At 42.7% G+C, this 14,656-nt stretch overlaps 1 protein-coding gene across 1 annotated transcript in view; it reads left to right on the top strand.

The window, feature by feature from the left end:
- Nucleotides 1–14,656, top strand: part of ADCY3 (adenylate cyclase 3) — a 173,437-nt gene that overhangs the window by 77,110 nt on the left and 81,671 nt on the right. Inside the window, exon 2 of the mRNA XM_044290938.1 lies at nt 1,442–1,591. Coding sequence (XP_044146873.1) covers nt 1,442–1,591 — 150 coding nt within the window. The remainder of the gene's footprint in view (nt 1–1,441; nt 1,592–14,656) is intronic.

The raw sequence follows: 14,656 nt of genomic DNA, 5'->3' as shown, positions 1-14,656 counted from the left end.
TGGCGGAGAATCAAGAGGATTGGTGTTCTTTTTTGTCCCTTGCTGAGTTTGCTTTAAATAACCGTCGTCAGGAGTCCTCTGATAAGTCACCATTTTTTGGTGCATATGGGTTTCATCCACAGTTTGGGACTTTCTCGGGAGAGGGGTCTTCTGGTTTACCTGATGAGGACAGATTCTCCTCGTCTTTGTCATCTATTTGGCAAAAGATTCAAGATAATCTAAAGAGCATGAGTGAGAGATATAAGCGTGTGGCTGATAAGAGACGTGTGCTTGGTCCGGACCTGAATGTTGGTGATCTGGTGTGGTTGTCTACCAAGAATATCAAATTGAAGGTTCCCTCCTGGAAGTTGGGTCCGGACTCCTAGGTTTATTGGGCCTTACAAAATCCTGTCTGTCATCAATCCTGTTGCATACCGTCTTGATCTTCCTCAGACTTGGAAGATCCATAATGTTTTTCATAAGTCCTTATTGAAACCTTATGTTCAACCCATTGTACCCTCGCCTTTGCCTCCTCCTCCGATTATGGTTGATGGGAATCTTGAATTTCAGGTCTCTAGGATTGTGGATTCTCGTCTTGTCCGCGGTTCTCTTCAGTACCTTGTTCACTGGGAGGGGTATGGTCCTGAGGAGAGGATGTGGGTCTCAGTGACGGACATTAAAGCCTCTCGTCTCATCAAGGCTTTCCATAGGTCCCATCCTGAGAAGGTGGGTTCTGAGTGTCCGGAGTCCACTCGTAGAGGGAGGGGTACTGTCACAACCAGACAGCTGAGAAGCTCTGACAGAGGCCTTTCAGAACCTCCTCCTTGAGTTCTGTGTTGTGGTATTCAGCTCCTCCTCTCATTAGCGTCTCTCAGCTGTTATGTGTTGGACTAATTGTTTCCCTTTAAATTCTTCCCCAGAATGCTTTTCTGGGCGGCTTATATTTCTTCCTGGAGTATGTGTGCTTGCCCATCTGGTTCTCCTCTCCTCCACAAAGTTAAGTGTTACACTGTTATCTGTTATTTTCTGTTTGCTGGATCCCAGGTGACCCTGACTCCCTCCGTGTCTGGTGTAGGGAGCCGGTGGTCGTGTCCCCTCACTATTGTAGGGTGCTCAGGGCTTTATAGTCAAGGTTCGTGGATATGCATACCTCCACCATTCGGATCTATGCATAGGCTGAGCAGCCAGGGAAAGTGCCAGGTCTTCTACAGGGGTCTCCCTTTCGTTCCTTAGCTTTTGGATCCAGCGAGACATTTATGCATGTTGTTTTGCCTTGTTACCTGTACACATTCCGTGACACCGACACTTTCTATGTTTCTATGTAAGGTTTTTGTAAGGTAACTCAGCTTTTTATGTTGATTATTTCTATAAGGAGACTGTGGGGATCAGAGATGGACATTTGTGTTGCTGTTGATATGATGTTGGTTATAAATGTGTCTAAGTTACTATTTTTTCTCTCCAGGTCATGTCCAATATAGCCATCTACCTGTGTACAATCACTGTCGGTATAATGTCCTACTACATGGCGGATCGTAAACATCGGAAGGCCTTCCTTGAAGCACGTCAGTCCCTGGAAGTCAAACTGAATCTGGAAGAGCAAAGTCAGCAACAGGTAGGGCTGTTATATTCACACAGGGAGTCCTTGCTGGTATGGGACTACCTGTATCCCACTTTATGAGCCATACTGGAGAAGGTTGTTTCCACAAAAAGTGGGGGCATATTGTAACTAAAATGTCATTAAAATGGTTGTCTCAGGAAGGCAGTCTCACTCCATACGACCTTTACGGCATATGGACATCATAAAGAGGAGCCCACCACTTGGGACCACTGAGCAACTGCTGGGGCCCATGTAGTTCTTCTGGTGGGCCCATGTAGTTCTTCTGGTGGTCACAAGCAGTTCTTCAGGAGGGCCCATGCAGCTCTTCAGGTGGGCCCATGAAGTTTTTCAGGTGGGTCCCTGAAGTCCGTATGGTGGGCCCATGAAGTTCCTCAGGGGGGCCCATGCAATTCTTTAGGTGGACCTATGCACTTTTTTAGCTGGGTCCATGAAGTTCTTCAGGTGGGCCCATAAAATTATGCAAGTGTTCCCATAAAGTTCTTCAGTTGGTCCCATAAAGTTCATCAGGTGGGCCCATGAAAATATCACATAGTTCTTAACATCACCGATTGCCGCTGATGGCATTTCTCCACTGGTCTCTATATTTTTCTGTGGCAGTGACCTTCTTCAGGATTGAGTAATTTTTTTTTGTCTACTTGCGGAGAATGTACGCGACATTACTGTCTGGGACTTCTTTCACTTTCCCATAGCAACAAATCAGAGCTCAGCTTTCATTTACCAAGAGTAGTTAAAGAAATCTGAGCTGAGCTCTGATTCGTGGCTATAATCAACAAAGGTCAGTTTTACTGTCGGACAGTGTTGATAAATTAGGCCTTCTAGAGCTTTACTGGGGCCTGATTGATGTTATTAGGCGCACAAGGTTTGGAGAAACCCTTCATGCCCATATTTTACCTCTCACACCGACCCTCCAGCACCCTCCTCTGAGTTACACTTCAAGAGTCAGAGTCCACAGGCAGGAAATGGAATCTATAAGTGGATTAGTCATCTTCTCTCGTCATCCCTTTCTCCATGGCCTGCCAGACCATGCATTATTCCAGATATAACCATCATTTGAGGACCCCCGGGAGGTAGCAATGCTCAGCTACAAGGAGTGCCGTGCAGAGCTGAGATACGGGGTCCTGGATGCAGAATAGTTCAAATTTTTCTGACATAAATTGAAATTATCTTTAGCATTTTCCGCTCTTGTTCTTTTCCTTTTATGACCTTCAAATATTTGTCAAGCTCAGTGGGAAATCGACGTAGCTGATGTAGACCGCGTGGTTTATATTAAGAAATCTTATAAGGGTTGCTGTCAAGTTCAGCTGTATCCATGAGCTGTAGGCACATCTGCCCTGCATTGTGTGGTAATGGTCTCCAAAGTCCTCCCAGGTTGCTGTATCTCCGTCTTCGCAACCATCTGCACTGCCTCTCTCTCCTGAGTGGTGGTAAGCCCTTCCTCGTGACACAGTATTGCTGGCTGGTCTTGGCCACGATACATGGGCCACAGCTGCTATCAGGATGCATGGGCTAGGAAGCTATCTTCTACCCCTGTGAACCAGTCTCAACTCCTCTGCAGTGCTCAGCCACATCTACTGCTAGCTAGCTACACGCAGGAATCTGCAGCATCTCCCAGCTCTCACCACTTCTATGTCCCATTCTATGTTCCCATATAGTAGTTATATTCTTGTACATAAGAGCAGTATTATAGTAGTTATATTCTACTACATAGGAGGCAGTATTATAGTAGTTATATTCTTGTACATAGGAGCAGTATTATAGTAGTTATATTCTTGTACATAGAAGGCAGTATTATAGTAGTTATATTCTTGTACATGGGACAGTATTATAGTAGTTATATTCTTGTACATAGGAGGCAGTACTATAGTAGTTATATTCTTGTACATAGGAGGCAGTATTATAGTAGTTATATTCCTGTATGTAGAAGCAGTATTATAGTATAGTAGTTATATTCTTGTACATAGGAGCAGTATTATAGTAGTTATATTCTTGTACATAGGAGCAGTATTATAGTAGTTATATTCTTTTGCATAGGAGGCAGTATTATAGTAGTTATATTCTTGTACACAGGAGCAGTATTATAATAGTTATATTCTTGTACATTGGAGCAGTATTATAGTAGTTATATTCTTGTACATAGGAGCAGTATTTTAGTAGTTTTTTTATTTATATTTTGTACATAGAAACTTGTATAGTAAAGATTTTCTACTTATCTCGTCAGAACAATATCTGAATGAACGGCTGGAACACACAGCTGCTGCTCTCTGCCGTTATGTAAACTTTATGGCATAGGGCTGCCTAAATGTTTAATGAAGAGCTGTATTGTTTATGTTATGACTGAGGCTTGGAATTTTGCTGACATTTTCGTTAGTCATCCTTCCAGCATCATACAAATTCAGAAACTTAAAACTAACATTGACCATTAGAGTGCTAAACTAGTCGTATTATTTTTTTAAGGAGCAGTATTATAGTATTTATGTTATTGTACATAGGAGCAGTATTATAGAAGTTATATTCTTGTACTGTACATAAGATGCAGTATTATAGTAGTTATATTCTTGTACTGTACATAGGAGGCAGTATTATAGTAGCTATATTCTTGTACATAGGAGCAGTATTATACTAGTTATATTCTTGCACATAGGAGGCAGTATTATAGTAGTTATATTCTTGTACATAGAAGGCAGTATTATAGTAGTTATATTCTTGTACATAGGAGCAGTATTATAGTAGTTATATTCTTGTATATAGGAGCAGTATTATAGTATTTATATTCTTGTACATATGAGCAGTATTATAGTAGTTATATTCTTGTACATAGGAGCAGTATTATAGTAGTTATATTCTTGTACATATGAGCAGTATTATAGTAGTTATATTCTTGTACATAGGAGCAGTATTATAGTAGTTATATTCTTGTACATAGGAGCAGTATTATAGTAGTTATATTCTTGTACATAGGAGGCAGTATTATAGTAGTTATATGCCAGGGGGAGAAAAACAGAACTGGATCGCACATCCACAATGCTATGCTTTGATCTAATCAAACTCGCTTCTCAGCGCCATGTTGAAGTGTACAGCCCCCCATACTGCATGTTGTACAAGAGGCATTAGTGTACATTTTGATCAAAAGGCATAAGCCCACTCACCACGCCAAGGTCACCTCTTTGAGTGGGACCTACTCTGACAATAAGGCGCAGCGCAGTGCGGTGACAAAGCGGCACTGCCCTAGTAGGCGGCGGGACCCAGGGGTCAAACAGCAACCCTACTGTCTGACAATGCCACCCATGGCACTGGGTCCCACCAACCCACCAGTACAGCACCTGGCATAGTATTATAGTAGTTATATTCTTGTACATAGGAGCAGTATTATAGTAGTTATATTCTTGTACATAGGAGCAGTATTATAGTAGTTATATTCTTGTACATAGGAGGCAGTATTATAGTAGTTATATTCTTGTACATATGAGCAGTATTATAGTAGTTATATTCTTGTACATAGGAGCAGTATTATAGTAGTTATATTCCTGTACATAGGAGCAGTATTATAGTAGTTATATACTTGTGCATAGGAGGCAGTATTATAGTAGTTATATTCCTGTATGTAGAAGCAGTATTATAGTAGTTATAGTCTTGTACATAGGAGGCAGTATTATAGTAGTTATATTCTTGTACATAGGAGCAGTATTATAGTAGTTATATTCTTGTACATAGGAGCAGTATTATAGTAGTTATATTCTTGTACATAGGAGCAGTATTATAGTAGTTATATTCTTGTACATAGGAGCAGTATTATAGTAGTTATATTCTTGTATATAGGAGCAGTATTATAGTAGTTATATTCTTGTACATAGGAGCAGTATTATAGTAGTTATATTCTTGTACATAGGAGGCAGTATTATAGTAGTTATATTCTTGTACATAGGAGCAGTATTATAGTAGTTATATTCTTGTACATAGGAGCAGTATTATAGTAGTAATATTCTTGTACATAGGAGGCAGTATTATAGTAGTTATATTCTTGTACATAGGAGCAGTATTATAGTAGTTATAGTCTTGTACATAGGAGGCAGTATTATAGTAGTTATATTCTTGTACATAGGAGCAGTATTATAGTAGTTATATTCTTGTACTTATGAGCAGTATTATAGTAGCTATATTATTGTGACACATGAAACTGTCTTTCATTGGCAGCACAACTCCCTGCTGACAAAAATTGCTAAATTATATGGCAACAAACGATCCTAGTAATGATCATTCAGTCCTAGGTAGCCCGATCCTGAAGCAAAGAAGAGGACACTAGGATAGGTATGAAGCCATAGGTTTTCCATCATTACCAGCTCTCTCGGGCCATGTAATAGAGCCTTTACCGGTCAGATTGCCCTGATTGGCCTGCATAGTATATGATACCTAGTTATAGATTATTTGATGAGGACGGTGCACTGTGTCCTCATGCCGCGCGCCTCGTGACTGCCCATTGTTTGTAGTGTTATTATACAGCCCGCTTCCCGCTCCTCTATTTGCCAGGCTCTGTCCTTTGCACCTTCTAAATATGTTTCATCGTGTCTGTACAAACAGAGGAACACGCGGCGTCCATCTCTAACAATGGGACCGCGGCAGATGTTTTTTTCTCGGAATACACAGGATACCAGATTCTGTGTTATTTTCTGAGATGTTGCATCTTTTCTTGCATAGGAAAATATGCACTAAAAAGTTAGTGAACCCTTTAGAATGGCCTTGATTTCTGCACTGTGTGCTCTCATCGTTATCACAATCATAGACAAACACAATGTAACTAAACTAATTACCAATCTTGTCTTATATTACATTGAGAAAACATCCAAAGTGTCGGGAGAAAAAGTAAGTGAACCCTTGATTATAATAACATGTAGACCACCCTAAGTAGACAAGTAAATCAGCTAAAGAATGGTTGAAACAGAAGAGGACTTGTGCTTTGGCCTTATCTGAGTCCTGACTTTAACCCTGTGGCAAGACGTCCCCAAAATACTCAGGATCTGAAGCACATTTGTAGGGAGGAACGGTCCAAAATTCCTACTGGCCGTTGAGCAAATCTTATTTAAAGGTACAGAATATGGTTGGTGGAGCCGATTACTGCTAAAGGCGGTCTACAGTTTGTTCAATTCAGGGGTTCACTTACTTTTTCTCCCTGCACTGTGGAAGTTTACTTAATGTGTTCAATGAAATACATGAACAGTAAAACTGCTTGTGTTATTAGTTACTTACATTGTGTTTGTCTGTAATCGGGAATCATTCGATAATAATCAGACACTTTTTATTATCAAAAGCAAAATTCCAGATAATTCCAATAAGTGCAGTCACCTTTTATTCATATCAGGATGGTCAAGAGTCTTTTACTGGACAATCCCGCAGGCGAGACTGATACTGCAGTCACCCGCTCAATGGTAGTTCTATCTTTCTATCTACATTTTTCTTTAAATTAATAATTCTGTATGAGGATTTACAGATTGAGATGATAGATAGATCCTCTTAACTCCTGCTCCCTCCTGACCTCTGCTCCCTCCTGACCTCTGCTCCCTCCTGACCTCTGCTCCCTCCTGACCTCTGCTCTCTCCTGACCTCTGCTCCCTCCTGACCTCTGCTCCCTCCTGACCTCTGCTCCCTCCTGACCTCTGCTCCCTCCTGACCTCTGCTCCCTCTTGACCTCTGCTCCCTCCTGACCTCTGTTCTCTCCTGACCTCTGCTCCCTCCTGACCTCTGCTCCCTCCTGACCTCTGCTACCTCCTGACCTCTGCTACCTCCTGGCCTCTGCTCCCTCCTGACCTCTGCTCCCTCCTGACCTCTGTTCTCTCCTGACCTCTGCTACCTCCTGACCTCTGCTCCCTCCTGACCTCTGCTACCTCCTGACCTCTGCTACCTCCTGGCCTCTGCTCCCTCCTGACCTCTGCTCCCTCCTGACCTCTGTTCTCTCCTGACCTCTGCTACCTCCTGACCTCTTCTCCCTCCTGACCTCTGTTCTCTCCTGACCTCTGCTCCCTCCTGACCTCTGTTCTCTCCTGACCTCTGTTCTCTCCTGACCTCTGCTCTCTCCTGACCTCTGCTCCCTCCTGACCTCTGCTCCCTCCTGACCTCTGTTCTCTCCTGACCTCTGTTCTCTCCTGACCTCTGCTCCCTCCTGACCTCTGCTCCCTCCTGACCTCTGCTCCCTCCTGACCTCTGCTCTCTCCTGACCTCTGTTCTGTCCTGACCTCTGTTCTCTCCTGACCTCTGCTCCCTCCTGACCTCTGTTCTCTCCTGACCTCTGTTCTCTTCTGACCTCTGTTCTCTCCTGACCTCTGCTCCCTCCTGACCTCTGCTCCCTCCTGACCTCTGCTCCCTCCTGACCTCTGTTCTCTCCTGACCTCTGTTCTCTCCTGACCTCTGTTCTGTCCTTACCTCTGCTCCCTCCTGATCTCTGCTTTGTGCGGAGCTCTGCTCCCTCCTGATCTCTGCTCCCTCCTGACCTCTGCTCTCTCCTGACCTCTGCTCTCTCCTGACCACTGTTCTCTCCTGACCTCTGCTTCTTCCTGACCTCTGCTTCTTCCTGACCTCTGCTCTCTCCTGACAGATGCTCTCTCCTGACAGATGCTCTCTCCTGACCTCTACTCCCTTATGACCTCTGCTCTCTCCTGACCTCTGCTCCCTTCTGACCTCTGCTTTCTCCTGACCTCTGCTTTCTCCTGACCTCTGCTTTCTCCTGACCTCTGCTTTCTCCTGACCTCTGCTCTTTCCTGACCGATGCTCTTTCCTGACCGATGCTCTCTCCTGACCTCTACTCCCTTATGACCTCTGCTCTCTCCTGACCTCTGCTCCCTTCTGACCTCTGCTTTCTCCTGACCTCTGCTTTCTCCTGACCTCTGCTTTCTCCTGACCTCTGCTTTCTCCTGACCTCTGCTCTTTCCTGACCGATGCTCTTTCCTGACCGATGCTCTCTCCTGACCTGTGCTCCCTCCTGACCTCTGCTCCCTCCTGACCTCTGCTCTCTCCTGACTTATGTTCCCTCCTGACCTTTGCTTTGTGCTGACCTCTGCTCCCTCCTTAACTCTGCTCTGTGCGGACCTCTGTTCTCTCCTGACCTCTACTCCCTTATGACCTCTGCTCTCTCCTGACCTCTGCTCCCTCCTGACCTCTGCTTTCTCCTGACCTCTGCTTTCTCCTGACCTCTGCTTTCTCCTGACCTCTGCTTTCTCCTGACCTCTGCTCTCTCCTGACCTCTGCTCCCCCCTGACCTCTGCTCGCTCCTGGCCTCTGCTCCCTCCTGACCTCTCCTAATGTAATGCTTTTTTTCTGTGTTCAGAGAACGTTAGGATTTGAGGTATAATGACACAATGTCAGGGATGTTATGAAGGACACAGTTCTAGGAAATATTCTGAGGTCAGGGCAGCATTGTTTCATCTATAAATCACTGCGAAAGGTGCACCACAATGATAGGCAATTGACAACTATGGCCAATCCCTCAGGCTGATGTTAAGAACTGAGACTGTAGCCAATGTATTCCAGTCAGGAACACATCGGAGCCCCCGTGCACCACCGTCAAGGTATCTCCGTGTGGCACGGGTCCTACCACCAGACTACCTACGGTGTGTGAACACGGTCTGAGAGGTGCTAAGATACAACTCACAGCCAGGCTCCCACATACCTCCATAGTGAGATCACTCAGGCAGTGGGAGAGATGATAAGGCTGCGAGCCCCACCTATAACAGGCCACGTGACACAGGCCACCAGGGGCATTGTTTCATCTAGTGTCCACGATGTGAGTGTATGTGTGATGTGTGTGGGAATAAATGTGCTCTATGTGCTATATGTGAGTATATATGTGCTGTGTATATCTGTATGTGAGTATATATGTGCTGTGAATATCTGTATGTGAGTATATATGTGCTGTGTATATCTGTATGTGAGTATATATGTGCTGTGTATATCTGTATGTGAGTATATATGTGCTGTGTATATCTGTATGTGAGTATATATGTGCTGTGAATATCTGTATGTGAGTATATATGTGCTGTGTATATCTGTATGTGAGTATATATGTGCTATGAATATCTGTATGGGAGTATATATGTGCTGTGTATATCATTATGTGAGTATATATGTGGTGTATATATTGTTATGTGACTATATATGTGCTGTGTATACCTTTATGTGAGGCGTGGTGTGTGGATGTGTGAAATAATGTGTATATTACTGGTGTGTATATACTGTGTATGTGTCTGGATGTAATGCGAGGCCTCTTTTTCGTTAAGCAGTCACACAGAGCTTCTCGCAGATACTCCAGTAACCATGACAACAAGGAGGGGCAATCTGATATGTGCACCACACAAGGTCTCATAGGCAGCCTTGAACCGTCTGGTGCCGAGATTGCAGCATCGTCTATCTCTGCCTTCCTCTCAAAGGAATTCCAGGCAAAATGGAGGAAGAAATGGGTATTCCTGAGAGCGGCCTATAAATAGACTACAGCGGAGAGATGGCAGGTGTCCTGTACACTGTGCGTGACGCCATACAGTGTCAGCAAGACCTGACAACACGGAAGAGCAGTGAATACCGAGCAATAACCCCAATAAAAAAAACGCATCTGCATCTGAACACCTTAGTAGCAGTATTATGGTATCTCCACAAGATTAGGGGACAGTATTATCGTAGTACTATTCTTATACATAGGTGGCAGTATTATCGTAGTTATATTCTTGTACATAGGGGACAGTATTATAGTAGTTATATTCTTGTACATAGGAGCAGTGTTATAGTAGTTATATTCTTGTACATAGGAGCAGTATTATATTAGTTATATTCTTGTACATAGGAGCAGTATTATAGTAGTTATATTCTTGTACATAGGAGGCAGTATTATAGTAGTTATATTCTTGTACATAGGAGCAGTATTATAGTAGTTATATTCTTGTACATAGGAGCAGTATTATAGTAGTTATATTTTTGTACATAGGAGCAGTATTATAGTAGCTATATTCTTGTACATAGGAGCAGTATTATAGCAGTTATATTCTTGTACATAGGAGCAGTATTATAGTAGTTATATTCTTGTACATAGGAGGCAGTATTATAGTAGTTATATTCTTGTACATAGGAGAGGTATTATAGTAGTTATATTCTTGTACATGGGAGCAGTATTATAGTAGTTATATTCTTGTACATAGGAGGCAGTATTATAGTAGTTATATTCTTGTACATAGGGGACAGTATTATAGTAGTTATATTCTTGTACATAGGAGCAGTATTATAGTAGTTATATTCTTGTACATAGGAGCAGTATTATAGTAGTTATATTCTTGTACATAGGAGCAGTATTATAGTAGTTATATTCTTGTACATAGGAGGCAGTATTATAGTAGTTATATTCTTGTACATAGGAGCAGTATTATAGTAGTTATATCCTTGTACATAGCAGCAGTATTATAGTAGTTATATTCATGTACATAGGAGGCAGTATTATAGTAGTTATATTCCTGTACATAGGAGCAGTATTATAGTAGTTATATTCTTGTACATAGAAGCAGTATTATAGTAGTTATATTCTTGTACATAGGAGGCAGTATTATAGTAGTTATATTCTTGTACATAGGAGCAGTATTATAGTAGTTATATTCTTGTACATAGGAGGCAGTATTATAGTAGTTACATAGTTGATACGGTTGAAAAAAGACATAAGTCCATCAAGTTCAACCAAGGGATAGGTGGGGACACGAATCCCAGAGAGAAGTGAGACTCAGATTTCTACACGTTTTCATAAGCATTAATGTCATTTACTTTTAAGAATTCATCTAAACCCTTTGTAAAACTGTCCACTGTTCCTGCTGTGACCACGTCCTGAGGAAGTCTATTCCACAGATTCACAGTTCTTACAGTAAAGAGATTTGACGCTTCTGAAGACTGAACTTTCTCTTCTCCAGTCGGAGGCAGTGCCCCCTTGTCTTTTGAGGGCATTTAACATGGAACAGTTTTTCACCGTATTTTTTGTATGGCCCATTTTTATATACTTGTATAGGTTAATCATGTCCCCCCTTAGACGTCTCTTCTCAAGACTAAAAAAATTCAATTCTTTTAATTTTTCTTCATAACTAAGACCCTCCATTCCCCTTATCAGTTTAGTTGCTCTCCTTTGTACTTTTTCCATCTGCAGTGCATCCTTTCTATGGACTGGTGCCCAGAACTGGATTGCGTATTCCAGATGAGGCCGCACTAATGCTTTGTAAAGTGGTAATATTACATCCCTGCCCCGCGAGTCCATGCCTCATTTAATAAATGACAATATCCTGGTGGCCTTAGAAGCAGCTGATTGACATTGTCTGCTGTTGTTTAATCTACAATCTACAAGGACACCCAAATCCTTCTCTATAAGTGACTCCCCTAGTGCTACATCCCCTAGGACCTATGAAGCACGGAGATTATTACTACCAAGATGCAGAACTTTACATTAATCCACATTGAACGTCATTTGCCAAGTTGATGCCCAATCACTCAGAGGGTTCATGTCAGCTTGTAGTATATGGACATCTTCCATAGACCGTACAGTTCTACATAGCTTAGTATCAGCTGCAAAAATAGAAATGGTGCTATTAATCCCGTCCTTGGTATCATTAATTAATAAATTAAATAATAAAGGGCCCAGCACTGAACCTTGGGGTACACCACTTATAACCCGGGACCATTCTGAATAGGAATCATTGGCCACAACTCTCTGGACACGGTCCTTCAGCCAGTTTTTAATCCAATTACAAACTATACTTTCCAAGCCAATAGACCTTTCTTTACTTATTAAGTGTCTATGAGGGAGAGTATCAAAAGCCTTTGCAAAATCCAGAAACACTACATCCACAGCCGCCTCTCTGTCCAGGCTACTAGTGACCTCACTACATCCACAGCCGCCTCTCTGTCCAGGCTACTAGTGACCTCACTACATCCACAGCCGCCCCGCTGTTCAGGCTACTACTGACCTCACTACATCCACAGCTGCCCCTCTGTCCAGGATACTACTAACCTCACTACATCCACAGCCGCCCCTCTGTCCAGGCTACTACTGACCTCACTACATCCACAGCTGCCCCTCTGTCCAGGCTACTACTGACCTCACTACATCCACAGCCGCCCCTCTGTCCAGGCTACTACTGACCTCACTACATCCACAGCTGCCCCTCTGTCCAGGATACTACTAACCTCACTACATCCACAGCCGCCCCTCTGTCCAGGCTACTACTAACGTCACTACATCCACAGCCGCCCCTCTGTCCAGGCTACTACTGACCTCACTACATCCACAGCTGCCCCTCTGTCCAGGATACTACTAACCTCACTACATCCACAGCTGCCCCTCTGTCCAGGATACTACTAACCTCACTACATCCACAGCCGCCCCTCTGTCCAGGCTACTACTCACCTCCTAATAAAAACAAATCAGGTTAGTCTGACAACTTCTGTCCTTGGTAAACCCAGGCTGGTTATCACTTATAATATTATTTACAGTCACATACTCCTGTATATAGTCCCTTAAGAGTCCTTCAAACATTTTTCCCACAACTGAAGTTAAACTAACTGATCTAAAATTACCTGTGGAGGACCTTTATCCCTTTTTTTGAATATGGGCACCACGTTTGCCTTGCGCCAATCACTTGGAACTGTACCAGTACCTAGAGAAAAATTATAAACAGGGGCACATCAATGAACAGAGCTCTTTAAGCACTCTTGGGTGTAATCCATCTGGACCCAGAGCCTTGTTTACATTTACCTTATTTATCTTGGACCATATCTACAGTTAGCCAAGTGAGTATATCACTGGATGTACTAACAGCCCCGGCGCCACAGATATCAGCTCCTTTCTCTTCTTTTGTATATACAGAGCTAAAAAAAACATTTAGTAACTCTGCCTTTTCCTTATCTTCAGTGACTACCCCCCTTTACCATTATTTAGGGGACCTACCTGCTCAGACCTAGGTTTTTTAGCAATTCTATATCTAAATAATTTTTGGGGATTTGTTTTGCTCTCTTTTGCCACCTGCTGTTCGTTTTGTATTTTTGCTGATTTTATCTCCTTTTTACAGATTTTATTAAGCCCTTTGTAATCTTCAAATGCTCCAGCTGACCGCTCAGATTGTATTTTTTAAATGCCCTTTTTTTATCTTTTATTGCCCTTTTTACAGTAGCTATAAGCCATGGGGGGGGGGGGGTTTAATTTTAGCCGTTTATACTTGTTACCTAAAGGAATACATTTTTCAGTGCAATTACTCAATGTGAATTTAAAGCTCTCCCATTTATCCTCAGTATTATTATGTGACAGTAGCTGCTCCCAGTCTATGCCCTGAAATGCTGCCCTCAACCCAGGGAAATTAGCCTTTTCAAATGTAGTGTCTTTGCTCTGCCTGACAGAGTTTGCTTCTTATAGTTTAGGGGGAATATAATTATATTGTGGTCACTATTACCTAGTGTTTCTCGAACAGTAACATTTAAAAACAATTTCTGCATCATTAGAAATTACCAGATCCAGAACATCGCCCCTAGTGGGAGCTTCTACAAACTGGCCCATAAAGTGGTCCTGCAGCAAGTTGAGGAATCTTCTCCCCTTTGCGGTTGAGGCAGAACCATGACCCCAGTCAATGTCTGGGAAGTTAACATCTCCCATTATGGCCACTGTACCAGCCTGTGCCGCCCTCTCTATTAGGTTATACAGTTGCGCTTCTATCTCCTCTGTGATGTTAGAGGGGCCTATAGATTACAGCAAGTATTATTTTTTCTGTGGTTTTTTTTCTCCCTTTAAATTTCCACCCATAAGGCTTCCACATCCTCACCCACAATTGCCTCTTTCACCCTTGTCTTCAGATCACTCCTCACATACAGGCACACACCTTTTCTATTGACCCGGTCTTTCCTAAATAGCGTAAAAGCCGCAATATTTACAGCCCAGTCATGCGAAGAGTCCAGCCATGTCTCAGCCACACCAACTACATCTATGTGTTCTTCTAGTACCAGAGCCTCCAGCTCCCCCATTTTGCTAGCTAAACTTGTGGCATTTGTGAAATTACATATTAAATTACT

The sequence above is a fragment of the Bufo gargarizans genome, chromosome 4 (genome assembly GCF_014858855.1).
Source record: "Bufo gargarizans isolate SCDJY-AF-19 chromosome 4, ASM1485885v1, whole genome shotgun sequence".
Taxonomy (NCBI): domain Eukaryota; kingdom Metazoa; phylum Chordata; class Amphibia; order Anura; family Bufonidae; genus Bufo; species Bufo gargarizans.
The sequence above is the reverse complement of the archived record's forward strand: the minus strand, read 5'-3'. Positions and strand labels throughout refer to the sequence as shown.